This window comes from Amblyomma americanum, chromosome 1 (assembly GCF_052857255.1).
Source record: "Amblyomma americanum isolate KBUSLIRL-KWMA chromosome 1, ASM5285725v1, whole genome shotgun sequence".
Taxonomy (NCBI): domain Eukaryota; kingdom Metazoa; phylum Arthropoda; class Arachnida; order Ixodida; family Ixodidae; genus Amblyomma; species Amblyomma americanum.
The window spans coordinates 462,809,105-462,826,103 of record NC_135497.1 but is presented as its reverse complement, the minus strand read 5'-3'; the positions used below and the strand labels follow the sequence as shown (position 1 = coordinate 462,826,103).

Here is a 16,999-nt window from a genome sequence, read left to right as displayed (position 1 = left end):
TGTTTTTCGCTGTGAAAACGCATAAACAGGACAGGCCTTTAAAGGTAATAATTTCTGAGGGCGGCACATGATAAAAAGCGCTTGGTAAGTTCTTGCAAGCAAACTAAAACTATTAGCCACTGCCGACCCGTTTCAGGTAAAATCTTCCGACGACCTAGTTAGGTTTCTAAGTGACAACTCTAGAAGTGATTTTGTGGCTTGCTCAGTTGATGTGAATGATTTATACTATTACATTCCACAGGGCAAACGATTGGTGTGTGTTGAAGAATATATAGAAAGGCGCGGTGCGGTCGCTTTTCAAGATGTTTGCGGAATGTCTATTCAAGGGTTCTTTCAAGTCCTCTCTGTGTGCCTGAGGTAGACTCACGTCCTCTGGGAGGCGAAAGTGTTTCTGAAGATACGCGGTGTATGCATTGATTCCTGTTTTGCGCCTTTATTCAGTGATTTGTACTTGTGCCGAAAAAACAGGCCCCTTAACATAAGCCTCGCTGGTACAAATCTTAAAAAAAATGTTAAGGTACGTCCACGACTACCTTGTTGTTTATGACGTCTAAGGCCCGAATACCGAAGAAACAGTGAAGGAGATTGTGGGTCACTTTGCAAAAGCTTTGCAGCCACTTACTGTCACTCATGAAAATCCTGTTTTAGGGTCTCTGAGACTTGAGTTTGTAGAGGGCATGCATGTTGTGCATATGAACCTAGAGGGTAGAAAGCGCCACTCTCGTTCCAATTGGCTCATTCGAAGCCGCCCAAAAGAGGTATTGTGACATTGTGCCTGACATATGCCTTTAGGAAGTCATGCGTTCACAAAATGGAAGCTAGCTTTCTTTGCCAGACTGATCGGTTTGATAGAGTGGGTTACCCCTCTAACCTGCTGGTATCTATAGCCAAGCAGATAAAAAAGTGCCTGAGGTGTGGTAGACCTGAGCAACAAGACGTGCCAGAGGAAAGGACAGAAAGGAGGAAGGTAGTGGGAATACCATATATTCCTTATGTTTCGCATCGCTTAAAAAGAATTGGACGAAAAGCTGAAGTGAATCTGGTGTTTACTCCCCTAGAAAATTGAAAATCCTTTGCAGACATGTGAATGCTGTTCCGACGCAAGAGAAGCAGGGGTTCATGATAATGCACAAAAGTCCCTTTCTGGAATGCATTGAGGGCCTGGTGTATTCGTTGCCAGTGACTTGTGGGAAATAGTACATTGGATAGACTGGCAGATGCATGAACGAAATACTACTAGAACACAAAACTAATTTTAATCAAGCACGCAGAAATGCAGGGAACCACTGCTGAGATTGCCCTTCAAAAACCTGTGCGCCTGAACTCAGCAGATGGAAAATACTTGTGAAACACAAAGATCAGTTGGCCCGCGAAATCACCGAGGCAGCATAGATTGCGAGGCTGCGCGATCATTGTATCAGTGCACCGTCCGTCGCATTAACAAGTACGGAACTTCTTATGTTAAACGTCGATTCCGCTCTATGACTGCGAAACTTCCTGTGCGGCTTTAGAGTGCATGAGCGATATGGGTGTTACGCATGTGGTTGTGCAGAAGCCATAAAAAGTCGTGTTTTTTTGAAATAAACTGAGCTGCATGTCAGCGCCGTCTCCTGTCTTGTCCCGTCGTTTCGCGGTGCTCCATCACAAACGAATAGCCAACATGCCCAAGCTGCTGTCCTGATTAAATGGGGAGAAGTTTGAAAAGAGTAACTATAACGTTCTCTTAGCAAGGATCCTAATTGGTAACAATTGAGCAAGCAATGGGAACAGCTTTAATACTCATGTGTTTGCCACCATGTTTACGAGAGAAATAAACCATGCTCTAGGCTGTAGCTACCAGCACGACAATACTTTCGCTTTGTGAAATTAAAAAAAAGTAGATGGTAAGGTATGTTATGATAAATTGTAAATATTGGGGTTTAACGTAGCCATGGCTTTTGAGGGACGCCGTAGTGGAGGCTGGGGAATAATTTAGGCCACCTAGGGTTCTTTAACGTTCACTTACTCGCACAACACATGGGCGTTTGTGCATTTTTCGTCCATTTAAATAAGGCTGCGCCTGCTGGGATTGAATCCCATGCCTTCAGATTTCCAGCCGAACGGAAAAGTCATGAGCACTACGGCGGGTTGGTGTGGCGTGGAATGGCGTGACAATACGGTATGGCATGGTTCGGTACCTACGTTTTGGCGTGTGGTATGGTATGTTATTGGTTTTTGATTATTGATTTTAAGAAGGTATTAGATTTATTCGTGTATAATCGCTTAATTAAAAAGTTAAACGACTATGTCATACAGGTGCCACTGTAACTAAATCCTTGTAAACATTTTGTTTTCTACAACAGCACTTTGTGAGCTATTGAGGTGATCAATTTCGACGTTGCACAGGGCAGAATTTTAGGTGACCTTCTATTTCTACCGCATATAGCTTGCGTTTTTAGAGTTCACATTTCGATAAGTCTCATTGCCTTTTGCCAGTGATGTAAGAATGCTTTGGACAGGTAAGGACGTAGAAGCAATAATGAACTGTCGAAACCAATTTTAAAAACATTTTCTAAATTGATCCCAGGCTAACTATTTAAACGTTTTCAGAACTAAAACAAAAGGCACAAAACTTTGTTGTAAAAAAAGACAAATTATACGTGGTGAAGAGCCTTTACTTTGTTTAAGCAAAATTCAAGTCATCTCTCCCATAAATTGACTGGGTGTCATTTTCTCTGATAAATTAAATTGGGATCCGCAGACTGATATGGTTCGAAACATAATGAATAAAGTAAACAGAATCATAGGTCGCAAAAGGCTTAATCTGCCGACTAAAATTGAACTCCTAATATACAACGCCTTTCAACTTCCATCTCTCGCTTATTGTTTTTTTATTAACTGGGGTACTATTACCAAACAAAATATCAGAAATAGTCCTTGCGCAAAATCGAGAAATAAAATTATTAACTAATGTGGTGTGACACGCACATCAACGCAAGCATCTGTGATGCTTACGTCAGTTCCCCATCTATTGGGCAGACAACGAAAGAGATTGACTTCTTGAGAAATTTAAACGTAGGTTGTCTCTTTTGGCTTGGCGCATGCGTGAGAGTTACTTGAAGAAATGTGCACAATAAAGATGTCAGTTGTTAGTCCAGCCTAGTTGTGTGTAAGTGCTCCTCTTGTCTGCCGTATTTCTTCGGCTGGTAAAAATTATTCTTCGACATGTCACAGCAACTGGCCCACCATTCAGCCTTGCTTGCGTAGTCGCTTTGGAATATTAAACGTAAAAAACCAAACAAAATGTTCCATAATCCTATGTGCTGACCCATTCAAACATATGCATACTTTTCAAAAAGGTCATAGCCCCATATGGCTCTTTGGGAAGTTTAACCCTGCTCATCATTCTACAGCATACCATTTGAAAAATTTGAAAATTTAAAAAAATCCTTTTCTCTCGCAGCATACATCCTTGAGAAGGTAAACAGCGGGAAGAGCGGTGATATTCAGCTTGGAGGCCTATTGTTTCCACAGTTTCGGCAGCAAGCACAGCGCGACAACACAGCAGCCGGGCAGGCATACAAATTCACTAGTTGAAACAAATTCAAAAGGCATTACATATTACCATAATGGTCAGATGTTCAGGCAAATTCCCCGAGGTGGATTAGATTTGTAATCAGGGAGTATTAATCATTTGTATTCACCCAAGCGCAGCCATACGGCTGCAAAGGAAAGCTATACAGCTTCCACGCTACGAAGTTTCTATGGAAGCTGTAAAGCTTTCCTTTGTAGCCGTATGGCTGGATTTGGGTGGATTGAAGGCAATAAATAAATGAAACTAGGGGTTTCCTGGAAGTGTTTTCGAGCTTCAATTTTTTGTCATCGAGAGCTTTAAGGAGTACTGTTAATTTGTAGCATCTTTATTGAGCATAATATTTAGTGCCGTAAAATGGTAACAACCAAGAAATATAACGTAAGTTCTCCGTCTATTGGGTTGACAACGAAAGAGATTGACTTCTTAAGCGATTTAAGCGTAGGTTGTCTGTTTTGGCTTGGCACATGCGTGAGAGTTACTAAAAGGAATGTGCACAATAAAGATGTCAATTGTTAGTCCAGCCTTGTCCTGTGTAAGTTCTCCTCTTGTCCCTCGTCTTTCTTCGGCTGGTAAAATTTATTCTTCGACAAAAGCGACTACGGCTCCGAGGAACACCGTAGCGAAAGGCTCAGGATAATTTATACCACCTGGGGTTCTTTAACATGTATTCATGGTTAACGAGAGCAAAAACGACGAAGACGCAGAGATGACGACGAAAACTCGACATAACGGTACTTGGTTGGGCTAGTTGGTACGAATACGTACCAACTAGCCGAACTTCTCACATTAGCGTTCTCAAACATGTATTCACGCCGCACAGCACACAAACGCTGCGCGTTCGATTGAACCCGCGGTAGTCGCATTTTGATCGAGGCGGAATGCTGGAAACCCGTGTACTGTTCAACGCAAGTGCGCGTCAAAGAATCCCATGTGGTCTAAATTATCCGGAGCCGTCCATTACGGCGTCCCTGGTAGCCTGAGTTGCTTTGCGACGTTAAACCTATAAAACCAAACTAAGCGTGTCATAATCCTGTATAGTGAGCCATTCCAACATATAAAGAGTTTAAAATAGGAGATATAGGTCTCGGTGGAGGGCCACGAATTAATGAAAAGCAGGAATTTTGACTTTTTCCGCATGCATACACTTCTGTTTCCGTCTTAGTGCGTGAATATCATTCTGGAGCGTGGGTTTTATTCGTTTCGCTATGAGACAACGTGCGGCCGTTAGCCCTTCCACAATTCAGTCTGCTGCGAAAAAAGTCTGACTTGCAAAATAGTACCATTTGAGCCGAAGCTGAAACTTGTGGGTGAATTCCACGATGAGATATTCGAAAGCTCACGAGCCTATTCATCCACCCGGATATCGGAGGAGCCCACGCCGCAGCGGTGGCTGCGAGAACCTCACGAATTGTAATTGATTAAGACTAAAACCGCGCGTTTTATGCAGTCATGCCTTTTGTTTTTCGCGTGATCAGACGCTGATCATTTTGCAGATGCCCAGTTAAAAGGACGCTGAAGTATGACAGAACAGTAAGCCTCTAAAGGTCCTCTCTGTTTTGGGAGCTTTGTGCTGCTGCAACCTAACGTCGCTCGGCCGGATTTCAATCTCTGTGCCGGCTAAGGTGCACAAAGCCGAAACAGAGATGAGGTCGAGATGGCCATCTGTGAATTATGCCTGGCTTGAAGGGAGTAACAGGAGCTGCAATTTGGGAATACTAATAACTTAGCTGCTTGCTGTCACTTGAAGGGGGAGGGTCATGAACACAGCACTACTCGCACGCGCATTGTTATTTTGGTGACAGCGCTTTCGTTCGAATACGACAGCACGCGTTGTGGCATATACCGCCAAAAATTTGGAGGTTACCAGTCGCATTGGGGAGCCGTATGCCGTTGGCAAAATGATTGGCCTGTTTGAGGCTATATTGCTGAGCGGCTAAGCGGAGGTGAAGTGAATACATTTAATAAAGCCTTCGCAATCCCACTCCTCTTCGGGCTTCACAAACGCGGAAATGAATTACATGTGCAAAATACCCATTTCACTGCCGCGCAGCAATATTTCAGAGAGGGCTCCTGGGCCCCTGCGTGCTAGTAACTCCGGGACGAACAATCAGGAATCAGAAATCACGTTGGTGCAAACGAAGATAAAGGCACAAGCATTATTACCTCGCTGGAGACTGTCCTCTCGTGGAAGCTATCGTCAAACTCCCAGCTCGAGCAAGGGACGGAGGTAGTGTGTGCCGACGAGAGGTTGGACAGACAGCAGTCACTCGTGAGGTCGGACAGGGTGATGCGGCGCGTAAGTTCGTCCCAGCCATGCATGTGACACCTGCTGGGGACCACTGCACCCGCTTCGCTCGTCTCCAGCGGCAGCGCTAAGTTTCTCCATTGCCGAGTAGTCCAATTGTGCAGGTGCGCAGGCTTTTCACACCAGTGGTCCTGCGGTTAAAGCAGGTGCATTGAAAGGAATAAATACTTGAACCGAAGGAGAGCTTCAAATAACGATGATGCCCACCAGAGGTGAAAGCAGCTAACGAATGCGTTCCTGGTCGAATGTGCGTGCCTTAGGGGAATAGAATAGAAGTTAACAAGTGTGTCAAAACGTTAGGCATCTATTTTTCAGAGAATATGACAGGATGAACATATAGAATACTTAACTACCAAGCTCTCACGCACTATAGGTTCCATACGTCGGCATATTTCAGTTCCTCCTCTCTCAAATATTATTCTGCTATACAACGCGCATGTTCATCAATATATAGACAGGCCATCACCAAGAAGGACAATACAATTTCATTATTAGCGGCGCTTCAGCAAAACGATAATACACATATCACCCGAAATCTAGAACAATGCCTGGCGGCCGAACGAACTATAGCAAGCAGATTCTTTGCTGCAGACTTCCTGTTCTACTTAATAAACACTCACGCAATAGTAGAAAAGATTTTACAGTTGTTCATGTAGCACAAATCCGTCAAATGTTTCTATGAACAGTTCGTCCATGTCTTCATGAGTGCTTTTTACATGATGCACCTTGACTTTCTTCTTGCCTTGACTTAAAGTCCATTCAATTTATCGTTTGATGCCAAATGCCGTCAGTAAAGGGGCAGTCGCCCCGTGAAGCTGCTCTCCGAAGCAGTTTTTCGCGGCTGCTCCTTTCCTTTAAAAGGGGAAAAATAAACTCGTTATTATTAATATTATTATTTCTCGCTAAAGCATTTGACTCCCTGAACCATCATATCTTGTTAAGCAAGCTGTATTTGACAGGATTCCATGGCCCTGTTTACCACATTCTCGAAGGCTACCTCAGCAATCGTTATCAAGTGGTCGCTACCGGTTATAAAGGAGTTTTCAGTTGTAAATTGCCGTTTAATGCGGATGTACCTCAGGGGTTGATTTTATCTCCATTGTTGTTTAATATTTTTGTGAATGACTTCCCTTTGGCTATTTCCAAATGTTTAGTGTTGCAATATGCTGATGACACATATATACTACAAAATGGCCTCTGGTTTGTTGCAAAATGACATTTAAAATGCAATGCACTGGTTTGCGGACAATGGAATTGCTGTCAACGCCCAAAAGACACAGCTCGTCTGTTTTCGTTCTCTATTAAGTCAACTGTTATTAAATTTCATGTTTACTTACATATTTTAAACTGTGTTTCTTGTAAATGTTTATCTATTGCATATGTGGAATTTGTTAAGTACCTATGAATGTCTTTCCACAGTAGCTAAACCTGGCATCACCACTTATCTAATGTTCGTTCTAAATTGAGGTCAGTGGCATGGTTGTTGTTTAATATCAAAAGTTTTGTGCCTTTATCTTTAAAAAAAGATTGTACAAGCTTTGGCATACATTGGGTTAAGATACAATATTACCATCTTTTCCTTTTCCTCGGATCGTTGGATATGCAGGATCGACAGCATTTTAAAGAATATTCTTAAAAACGTTGCTTATAACACACCCATTTTGTCAGCTGAAGATATCTTCCTTGAACTAGGTCTCCAAAACTTCAAATTCTTATTCATTGATACAGTTGTTCTTAAGCATTATTGGTTTAGTGAATTTAAACAGGAAACTACCCCGACGAGACAACTTAGAGAACATAACCGTTACATTGTTCCTAGTTCAAACAGGAGCTATGGTGCGGCCAGGCGTTGCGCTTATGTTCCGGCTGCTCTTAACAAACTGCCGGATTAAATCTTTAGAGCTAGTTCTAGAGGCAAGCTCAGAGATATATTGAGGAATGAATGGTAAAGTTAGTTTTAGCAATAGTGCCATCTGTTTCGCCTTGTTAGAATTTGCGCATTTATGCTGTTTTCGATATTCTTTTGAATGGACTTACTAATTTTTAGTGTGCTCTTTTTCATTTTGTTCTTTGTTTTCTTTGTCTATATACGCATGATTCGTGTTTCCAGTCACTATGTATTTTTTTAGGCACGGTCCTACAAGCCACCTAAAGGCTTAGACCGTCCTGTATCGCCTGCAGTGTATTGCTATTGATGGTAGCAAAACAAAATTATTATTATTATTATTATTATTATTATTATTATTATTATTATTATTATTATTATTATTATTATTATTATTATTATTATTATTATTATTATTATTATTATTATTATTATTATTATTAATAGTCTTTGGTGGCTTTTACAGGCTCGTTTCTTGTGCTTTGTATTCTTTTTGTGCAATAAATTATTATTACTATTATTATGATCATTATTATTATAATTTTGTGCGTGGGCATGGTGTACCAGCACCAAGACCTTTGGGATGTTCCTGGGCACCGAAAAAATAAAGATTAATTGATTGATTTATTATTATCGCAGCAGAACTCCTGTGAAGCCGACTCGGCAGCAGAGGACGAGATCTCGATGTACATCCTGTGAGCGACCATTTAACTACGCTCGCTCATGTTGCGTAAAAAAGACAATGAAAATACTTGAGATGTTCCATCCCTCGTAACAGCACTTCATTTACACCGAAGATATCGGCGATTAAATATGACGCTCCTCCTCTGCTCTCTCAATTCACAGACTACGACGCGACGGAAAAAAATATTAAAGAAAGCTTGGGACTGCGCCTCACCCGTGGATACGTCACGCGTTGACACCCTGTGTGTTTACGTTCGGAAAGACACGGTGAGTGACTCTGGAACTATGGACAGAAGATGCGGCAGCGGAAATTCTAAACCACGCACGCGCGCCGCCAAGGGGCTCGGGCAGCACTGGAGGGCAGCGGAAGCGCACTCGTAACGCCCTGGTTGCCACGAAAGGCAGCGTTTGGCTGCATGGAGGAAGGAAAGGAGGAAGCCACAGGCTGCATTACCATGCTCTTGAAAAGGCTAGAAAACAACGTCCGACAACTGCTTCGCTGGACTTGCTCCCTCCCAAGACCTGCGCTAAGGTCAATACTAACGGCAGTGCTGACGACATTGTTGCCGGTGCCGTCAATGCTGCTCCACTATATGAGAATGAGCACTTATGCCCCCGTTTGATAGAACTTCTATCCTTGGCCGCTGCTGTCGCACATGTAATTTACCTGGTGTTTTTGGTTGTTTCTTCTTGTTCTTTCTTCCACGACGCCTTCCTCTTGGCTATAAATAAGCAGGTCCTGAAATTAATAAACAGTTGCAAGTAGCGCCTGTCTCGTGTTATTCTTTGTCTGTGTGCTGTCTTTTGTGCGCTTTATCTACTAACGCTGCTAGAAAGCGTCAATTTTTCTGGAAATTTGTTTGGAAATGAAATGGGCTTATCTTCGCACATCAGGTTGAGGGTAGTACGGTTGCTGAAATCAACTGTGCTGAAAACCTTAATATGACTCCACAGAGCAAGGCTATTAACGGCGTAGGAGTTTTCATTTTCCATGGCTCTGCACGAGGATTATCAGGAGTTTGCCACGAATGGCAGCAACTTAGTTCTGACAACCAAAATGTAGACATCGTTCTTCATGTTACCGCTTGTTCTCTTGCTAACAAAACTGATCAATTCACGCTGTTTCTTGGACAGTTTGCCTTCAAATTTGCTATTATAAAATGGTGACCGAGACATGATTTTCTGCACAGGATAGTGCTTCTAATTTGAGGGGCTATAGGTTTTTTTCTGCTCACCGAACTAGCAGGCGCAGAGGCAGTATAGCAATTTGTTTCGGACACAATATTTTATTATGAATTGCCCAATTTTACTGTTGTAAACCGAAATTATGAGGCCCTATGTTCGGAACACAGCAACACTCTTTTCTGTGTTATGTACCACCCTTCTTCTGCTAATACTAGTTCTTTTTAAGATTTTGTTGACCGTGTACTTGAATTTGACTCCACTAATGGTTTAAGGCTCGTGTTAGGTGGTGATCTAAAAACAGTATTCTTTCTACTGAAAGCGTTGCGCCCAAAGAACTAATGAACAGTGTAACATCGTCTGGTTTTCGGAATGTAATCGTTACTCCTACTCGTGTAATTCCAACGACTTATACTATTTTGGATCTGTTCATCACTAACCTTAATACTCCCGTTGTGACGGCTGGTACTATAAGCTCTTGCATTAGTGATCATTGTCCCATATTCATAGCTTATTCGCGCTCCACTCCTTGACTAAAGCGACGACTGCCCATAAATTAGCATTAAATAATTAATTATTCTAGCTTGGACGCATTTCGTATCAAGATCCAGAACAACGAATGGTCGCCGGTTCTCAAGCAAAGCACGACTAACGAAGCCTACAATACTTTTATCTCTATGCTTATGGAAGTCTACAGGTCTTGTTTTCCTCTAAAAACCTTCAGCTTCAGGAGCATGTCCAAAAACCTTGGATCCATCCCGAACACATGCAGATAATTCGTGAAAAGAAGGAACTCTGCGGTGCGTTTTTGAGAAATAAGGATCCGTTAACGTTGGCAGCATTAAAAAATTTCGCAACAAGATTACGGCCGAACTGAGGAGAGCAGAAGTACATTATCACCAACAATTGTTTAATGACATGTCTATGGGTCGACCCGACCGAACTTGGCGAATAATCAACGACGTGCTTGGAAAGTGCCCTAACCGTCTTTATATATTCGAGATCGTCGTTTACGCTGAACCAGTTTCTGGATCTGCATTATATAACCGCTTCAGCGCCCACTTTGCTGCCAGTCCAAAAAAAAAAATGCGTCACCCGGTAAAGTCTCATGCTGCGTAACGAAATATTTTCCTGAGACCATGCTTTAAAAAACCACTGACGAATCTGAAGTTTTGACACGTTTCTGAGCCTGACAAATAGCGCGTAAAGTGACAACATTCAGATTAAGGCTATAAAAATGCTCTTGATCTCCTATGTCCGTACTTAGGGCATATATTCAATATTTCGCTTGAATCTGACACTTTTCCTAACGACATGAAACGTGCAAAAGTTTCTGTTATATAGAAGCCAGGAAACAGAAACGATGTAAGCAACTACAGACCGATATCTATAATCCCAATCTTCTCAAAGATCGTTGAGAAGATTATGCTCACCCAACTAGATGGATTTTTTACTAAACACAATATCTTATCAGAGTGTCAGCATGGGTTTCGTAAGGGTAGGTCAACAGGATCTCCCCTTCTGTTGCAAAAAGAAGTCATCATTAAAATATTAAAGCTAATAAATTTACGCTAGAAATGCATATAGACTTCAGTAAAGACATTGATTCCATTTGTAACACAACCCTCCTTTATAAGCTAGATCATTATGGTGTCTGTCGGCTAACAAATAATTTTTTGCAGTCGTACCTCACGGGCCAATCGCAATCGGTCGACATTAACGGCTACCGTTCCACTTAAGAGAAGATTTCATCCGATGTCCCACAGGGCAGTATTCTTGGCCTGTTATTATTTAATGTCTGTGTAAATGATCGTATGTCTACTGATGGTAATTTCGTATTTGTATTATATGCGGATGATTCAGGCTTGTTCTTTAGCTCAGCTAATGAAGAAGATTTGTTTAACATGGAGAATAATGCGTTGTGAAAACTTCTGAAATGGTCTGAAACAAACAGGTTAAATATAAATGTGAAAAACAAAACAAAACCAATTTTATTTTGTCTCTAAAATAAACGCTTCACCCCTAGTCGTGAGCTAAAATTAGGACCTCATAAAACTGATATCGTGAAACAGCACAAAATACAAGGTGTCGTTTTCTCCAGTGCAATGACGTGAGATATTCATGTTGAGCAGGTGGCTAAAAAAATTCTCATCTGCTGCCGGTGCCTTACTTCAGGCGTGATCTTTTTGCGATCTCCGCTAGACTACAAGTTTACCGCGCCCTCTTGCGTTCACACCTTAACTATTGTACACTAGTTTGCAGGACGACTACCAAAATAAACGTCACTGCACTTCTGCATCTAAAAAAAAGCCATGCGCTGCATAAACAATGTACCATATTTTCATCCTTCAGCCGAGCTATTTCGTAAGCTTCTTGTTATCAATATCCGGTCCCTTTATATTTACCGTCTCCTCTACCACTTTTATTTTGGTAATGAAAGTATAACGAATTCCTAATTCCAGGTGCAACGTTAAGCAGCAATATTTCTAAAACACATGCCTCTGAAAAATGGCTGATTCCACACCACCGAACCAATGACCTTCTGCAGTCATTAAGCTATGCCAGTGCTGCTAAATAAGCTCAGTCCATTTAGTTTTAATAATGCTTTCATAACGCGCAAAATTTGGCATTCAATGTTTCTATACTAACCCGTGTTATCTGTTTCTGGAGTAAAGTGGTAGTGTTTTACCAATAAAAACATACCTATGTTAGTTCATCAGACATGTGTGCAATTATCAGCTTTGTTGTAATACCGTATGCATGTTAAAGGCTAGTCTTTGTATGACGTTTTGATATCTTTTATACAATTACTGCACCTTTCATTTTAGCAAAATGTGACTATTTATTTATGAATAGCAGTCGATATTCTGTATACAATTTTTTGTACTGCTGTCAATGTTGCCTGCCGCCGGCTCCGAGGACTCGTCATGGGAGACCGTCAACATTGTGAAAAGTTTAAGAATAGGGATGAATTGAATCTAATTGACTTCATCCTCTTTCAGCAGTCAACACCCATCGTCATTGCTTGGGTTGTTCCTTCGAGGCGCGTCTCTGGCAGCGGAAACCGGGTCCGTGAAGCCTTTGTTACAATATGGTGTTTGCGGCATAATATTACCAGTGTAGGCGGACACAAGAAAGCCGCTGAATCGTTTTAAGCAGTGAACTGGCTAACTAATTCTTAATAATTAACTTTTATTTCTTAAACTTAGGCGCCTAGTTGCAGTTAGAGATATGTGGCCGGTCGATAGTAAGAGTCATATCAGTTTTTGGAATTTAGAAAACTCGATTACCCATGGCGCTGTGGCCCAGTACAATTTGGCTTTTTTAACTAGTTACGTGCACGGGAGAGGTTGCTTTGCTTGCATGCTTTTCTAAAGAGCATGCATTTCAGCACGCTGTAGCCAAATTTTTTCCAGCCACAGCACCTAGCTTAATCCCGTTTTGGAAATTCTAGAAACTGATATGGCTATTACCAACGACCGGCTACAAGTCTATAGTTGAAACTAGGCGCCAACTTTAAAAGGTAAATATTTAATTATTAAATATTGGTTATCCAGCTTACTACACAAAAAGATTCTCCGACTTTTCTTTGTCGCCAACAGGGGTAATGTATGCCGCAAAGGCCATATTTTTGCTCCTAAAAGCCTATTTCGAAAATTTTTCAAGTTCTTCCCTGAAACAACTCGTATATATACAAGGTACAGAGAAAGTCATCTGGCTGCTTTATGCAAGGCGTAATTTTGGTGCTTTTAGACGGATCATAACGAAACGTTGCATATTGGTTTTTGATGATGTTACGTTCTCATGGTTATTGATTAATTTGCTTACTGTTTGAATTTTTTTTCAAAATTATGGTATCTGAAGGCTTGCGAACCGCGATAGTTATGCTCTCTCAGCCCGGTACTCCGTAGAAGATCGCTTGGATCACTGGCGTGCATCTCAGGATCATCGAATTCACTTTGCACTGATATCGTGACACTGGTCAGTCAACTTTCTGCGCAAAGAGTGGAAGATCTCGTACTGCAATCACAAAAAATATTGTCGGAATCATCCGACAACGAATCAAGAAAAATCTGAAGAGATGTCTGATGAAAATGACCAAGGAGTTTGGTATCAGCCCTAAATCAGAATAAAGCCTCACCAAAAACCTATAGGCTTGCGTTCTATGAAGCACCAGAATACTCACGCATTTGATTAGCTCATGAAGGCTACTCGACTCGAAAAATGCTGTGAGTTTTTGTAGGGATTTCCCAGGAACGTGGCAGAAACGTGCTCTTCAGTGATGAGAAACCCTTCACAACTGAACAGAGCTTAAACCACCAGAACGACAGAATCCTTGCTGCATCATTCGAAGAAGCAAATGGCCATGATCTACGCGTCACTCACAAAATACACACAGCGCCTGTCATTGTTTCGGCCGGAGTGACGTTATCTGAAAAGACTCCCGCTCCCCTAGTTTCTTGAATCAGGGTGTCGAGGCGAACAGCCAAAACTACCTAAGCGACATCCTGGTGAAGGTGGTGCGACCCTGGAGCTGTGTTCACTTCAGAGGTCAGAATTGGACATTCCAAAAGGATTGTACACCCGCTTACAAGGCGAAAGTCGCTCAGGAGTGGTGCCGCGCACAGTTTCCCGTCTTCATCTAGGTTCCCGAAAGAATGGCCTTCGTACTCGCCTGATTTGAACCCGCTTGGCAACTCGGTGTGGTAAGTACTTGAGAATAAGGGCTGCGACAAGCCTCTCGACAACTAGGGGAGTCTGAAGCGCTCCTTCACAAGGCCTGGGAGGAAACCGATGCTGACTACCTGCGTACTGTGGTCGACGCATTTCCGAATCGTCTGTGGGACTGCGTCAAAGGCAAAGGTGTGATTTTCTTGTTGTAGCTATTTTGCTGTTGTCCTTGGTGTACACATATTGCGTGTACCACATGTAATGTTCATATCTCAAACAATTTACTTTTTACAATCAAAATACCTCCCGCAAGGAGTTTATGCATGCCCTGTATATATATATATACATGGAAGGTTGTGGCCATATCACAAGGTTACACAACATAGCTGGAAGCGGGGCCACTTGATTTCCCACTCATGAGGCCGGCGATGACGGCGGCGACCACGACGACGGCTTCGCATGTTCTACAGAAAGTGAGCAGTGAGTGATATGCATGCTCAGAACAACTGAAATGTTCACTGCGACATGCATGTACTGTTCTTCATCCCTGCCATGCAAACCCACTCAACACACAAGATATTCTTGATATACCACTTTAATCACTTAATAATCTTATAAAAAGGAAAGCATAACCACGATAAACAATTCCAAACGAAGGCTGACAGTGCAAAACAATGAACAAACAGTGCACCTAATCGAATTTGATATAATTGCAAATCGACCGTCAACTTTTTTATCTTGTGGCCTTTAATGAAATGTAGCCTGTAAGGAAATAAACGCGAAGTGAAGAACATCTATCTATAAGTGCCATTTTATCAGGCCAACAACACCTACAGGCGTGAATATGCTGACCAGTCTGGGCCAGTCGGCGTCGGTTCGCTCTGAAGGAGCGGACAACGTGGAAGTTGTGACGGATACAAGGGAAAATTGGGACTTGAACGTCTCTTGCAGTGTCAAGCCAGTTTCACTTCTACTGTGTGCAAATATTGGCTCTCCAGAGTAGAGCCATTTCATACCGCACTAAGAGTTGTGAATGCGCTCATTACGTTGGGAATACGGAGAGGAAAAAAAAAAAGACGTTTGTGTCAGCCAAGGCATAAGATTAAGTATAAAAAGATCATCATCATCATCAGCCTGACTACACCCATTGCAGGGCAAATGGCTCTATCATGTCTCTGCTATTAACCCTGCCCGTTGTCAGCTGCGGCCAACGTATCCCCGCAATCTTCTTAATCTCACCCTCCCACCTTTCTGCCACCCCTGCTATGCTTACGTTCTCTTGGAATCCACTCCATTACCCTTAAGAATCAGCGGTTATCTTGCCTTCGCAGTACATGCCCTGCTCACAAGTTCATTTCTTCGTCTTGATTTGGACTAGGATGTCATGAACACGAGTTTGTTCCCTTACCCGCTCTGCCCGCTTCCGGTCTATAAACGTTACACCTATCATGTTTCTTTACATAGCTCACTGCATTAAGCTGAACCCTTTCCTTAGCCTCCACGTTTCTGCACCGCAGGTGAGTACCGGTAAGATACAACTTTTGTACGCTTTTCTCTTCAGGGATATTCGTAAACTGCCATTCATGATCTGAGACAACCTGTCATATGCGCTCCGCCCCATTCTTATCCTTCTAGTTATTTCCCTCTCATGTTCCGAATCAGCTGTCCCTACGTGCCCTATGTAGACGTATTCCTTTAGCGCTTCCAGCACCTCGTTGCCAATTGAGAACTGCTGCTCCCTAGCAAGACTGTCAAACATTACTGGGGTTTACTGCATGTTAATTTTTTACAGCCCCCGTTCTGCTCTGCCTGTCTAATTCATTGATCATACTTTGCACTTCATCACTTGAGTGACGTAGCAAAGCAGTGTCATCAGTGAATCGCAGATTACTTAGGTATTCTCTATTAGCTCTTATTGCAAACTGTTCCCAATCCAGGCCTCTGAATACATCCTGTAAACAGGCGGTGAATAGCACTGGCGAGATCCTGTCTCCCTGCCTGACACCCGTCCTTATTGGAATTTTATTGCTGGCATTATGAAAGGCTATGGTAGCTGTGCAGTAGTTATAGGTATCTTGCAGTATTTTCAGATAAGGCTCTTCTAGACCTTCAATTCCAATGCTTGCAGGACTGCTGAAGTTTCCATTGAGTGAAATGCTTTCGCGTAATCAATGAACGCTGTATATAGGGGTTGGTTATGTTCTGCACATTTCTGTTCGCCTGATTGTTAGTGTGAATGGTCTATTGCCGAGTATCTTTTACGAAAGCCTGCCTGATCATTTCGTTCATTGAAGTCTAGGGTTATCCTGATTCTATTTGCGATTTACTAAGTAAATACCCCGTAGGCAACGGACAGTAAGCTGATCAGTCTGTAATTTTTCGTCCTTGACCTCTCCTTTCGTATGAATTAAGATAATATTTGCGTTCTTCCATGATTCGGGTACAGTCGAGGTCATAAGGCTTTTTGTATACACGGTGGCTTGTTTTTCTACCACAATCTCTCCTCCGTTCATCAACAGATGTGATGTTACCTGATCCTCACCAGCTGTTTTCCTCCTTTGCATTGCTCATAAGGCTTCTTTCACTTCATCTTTCTTTATTGGCGGGATGTCGCATTGCTGTGCTCTACTGTCTGTCTCGTTACCATCCTGATTACTTTACTATCCGGCTACTTTTACTATCTTGTTCACATTGTTAA

At 42.3% G+C, this 16,999-nt stretch overlaps 1 protein-coding gene across 4 annotated transcripts in view; it reads right to left on the bottom strand.

Annotated features, from left to right (window-relative positions):
- LOC144116035 (solute carrier family 22 member 4-like) overlaps positions 1 to 16,999 on the bottom strand; it is a 211,713-nt gene that overhangs the window by 96,011 nt on the left and 98,703 nt on the right. For all 4 annotated transcript variants that reach the window (XM_077650698.1, XM_077650701.1, XM_077650699.1 and 1 more), the window contains one exon: positions 5,738 to 6,010. In XM_077650698.1, coding sequence (XP_077506824.1) covers positions 5,738 to 6,010 — 273 coding nt within the window. The remainder of the gene's footprint in view (positions 1 to 5,737; positions 6,011 to 16,999) is intronic.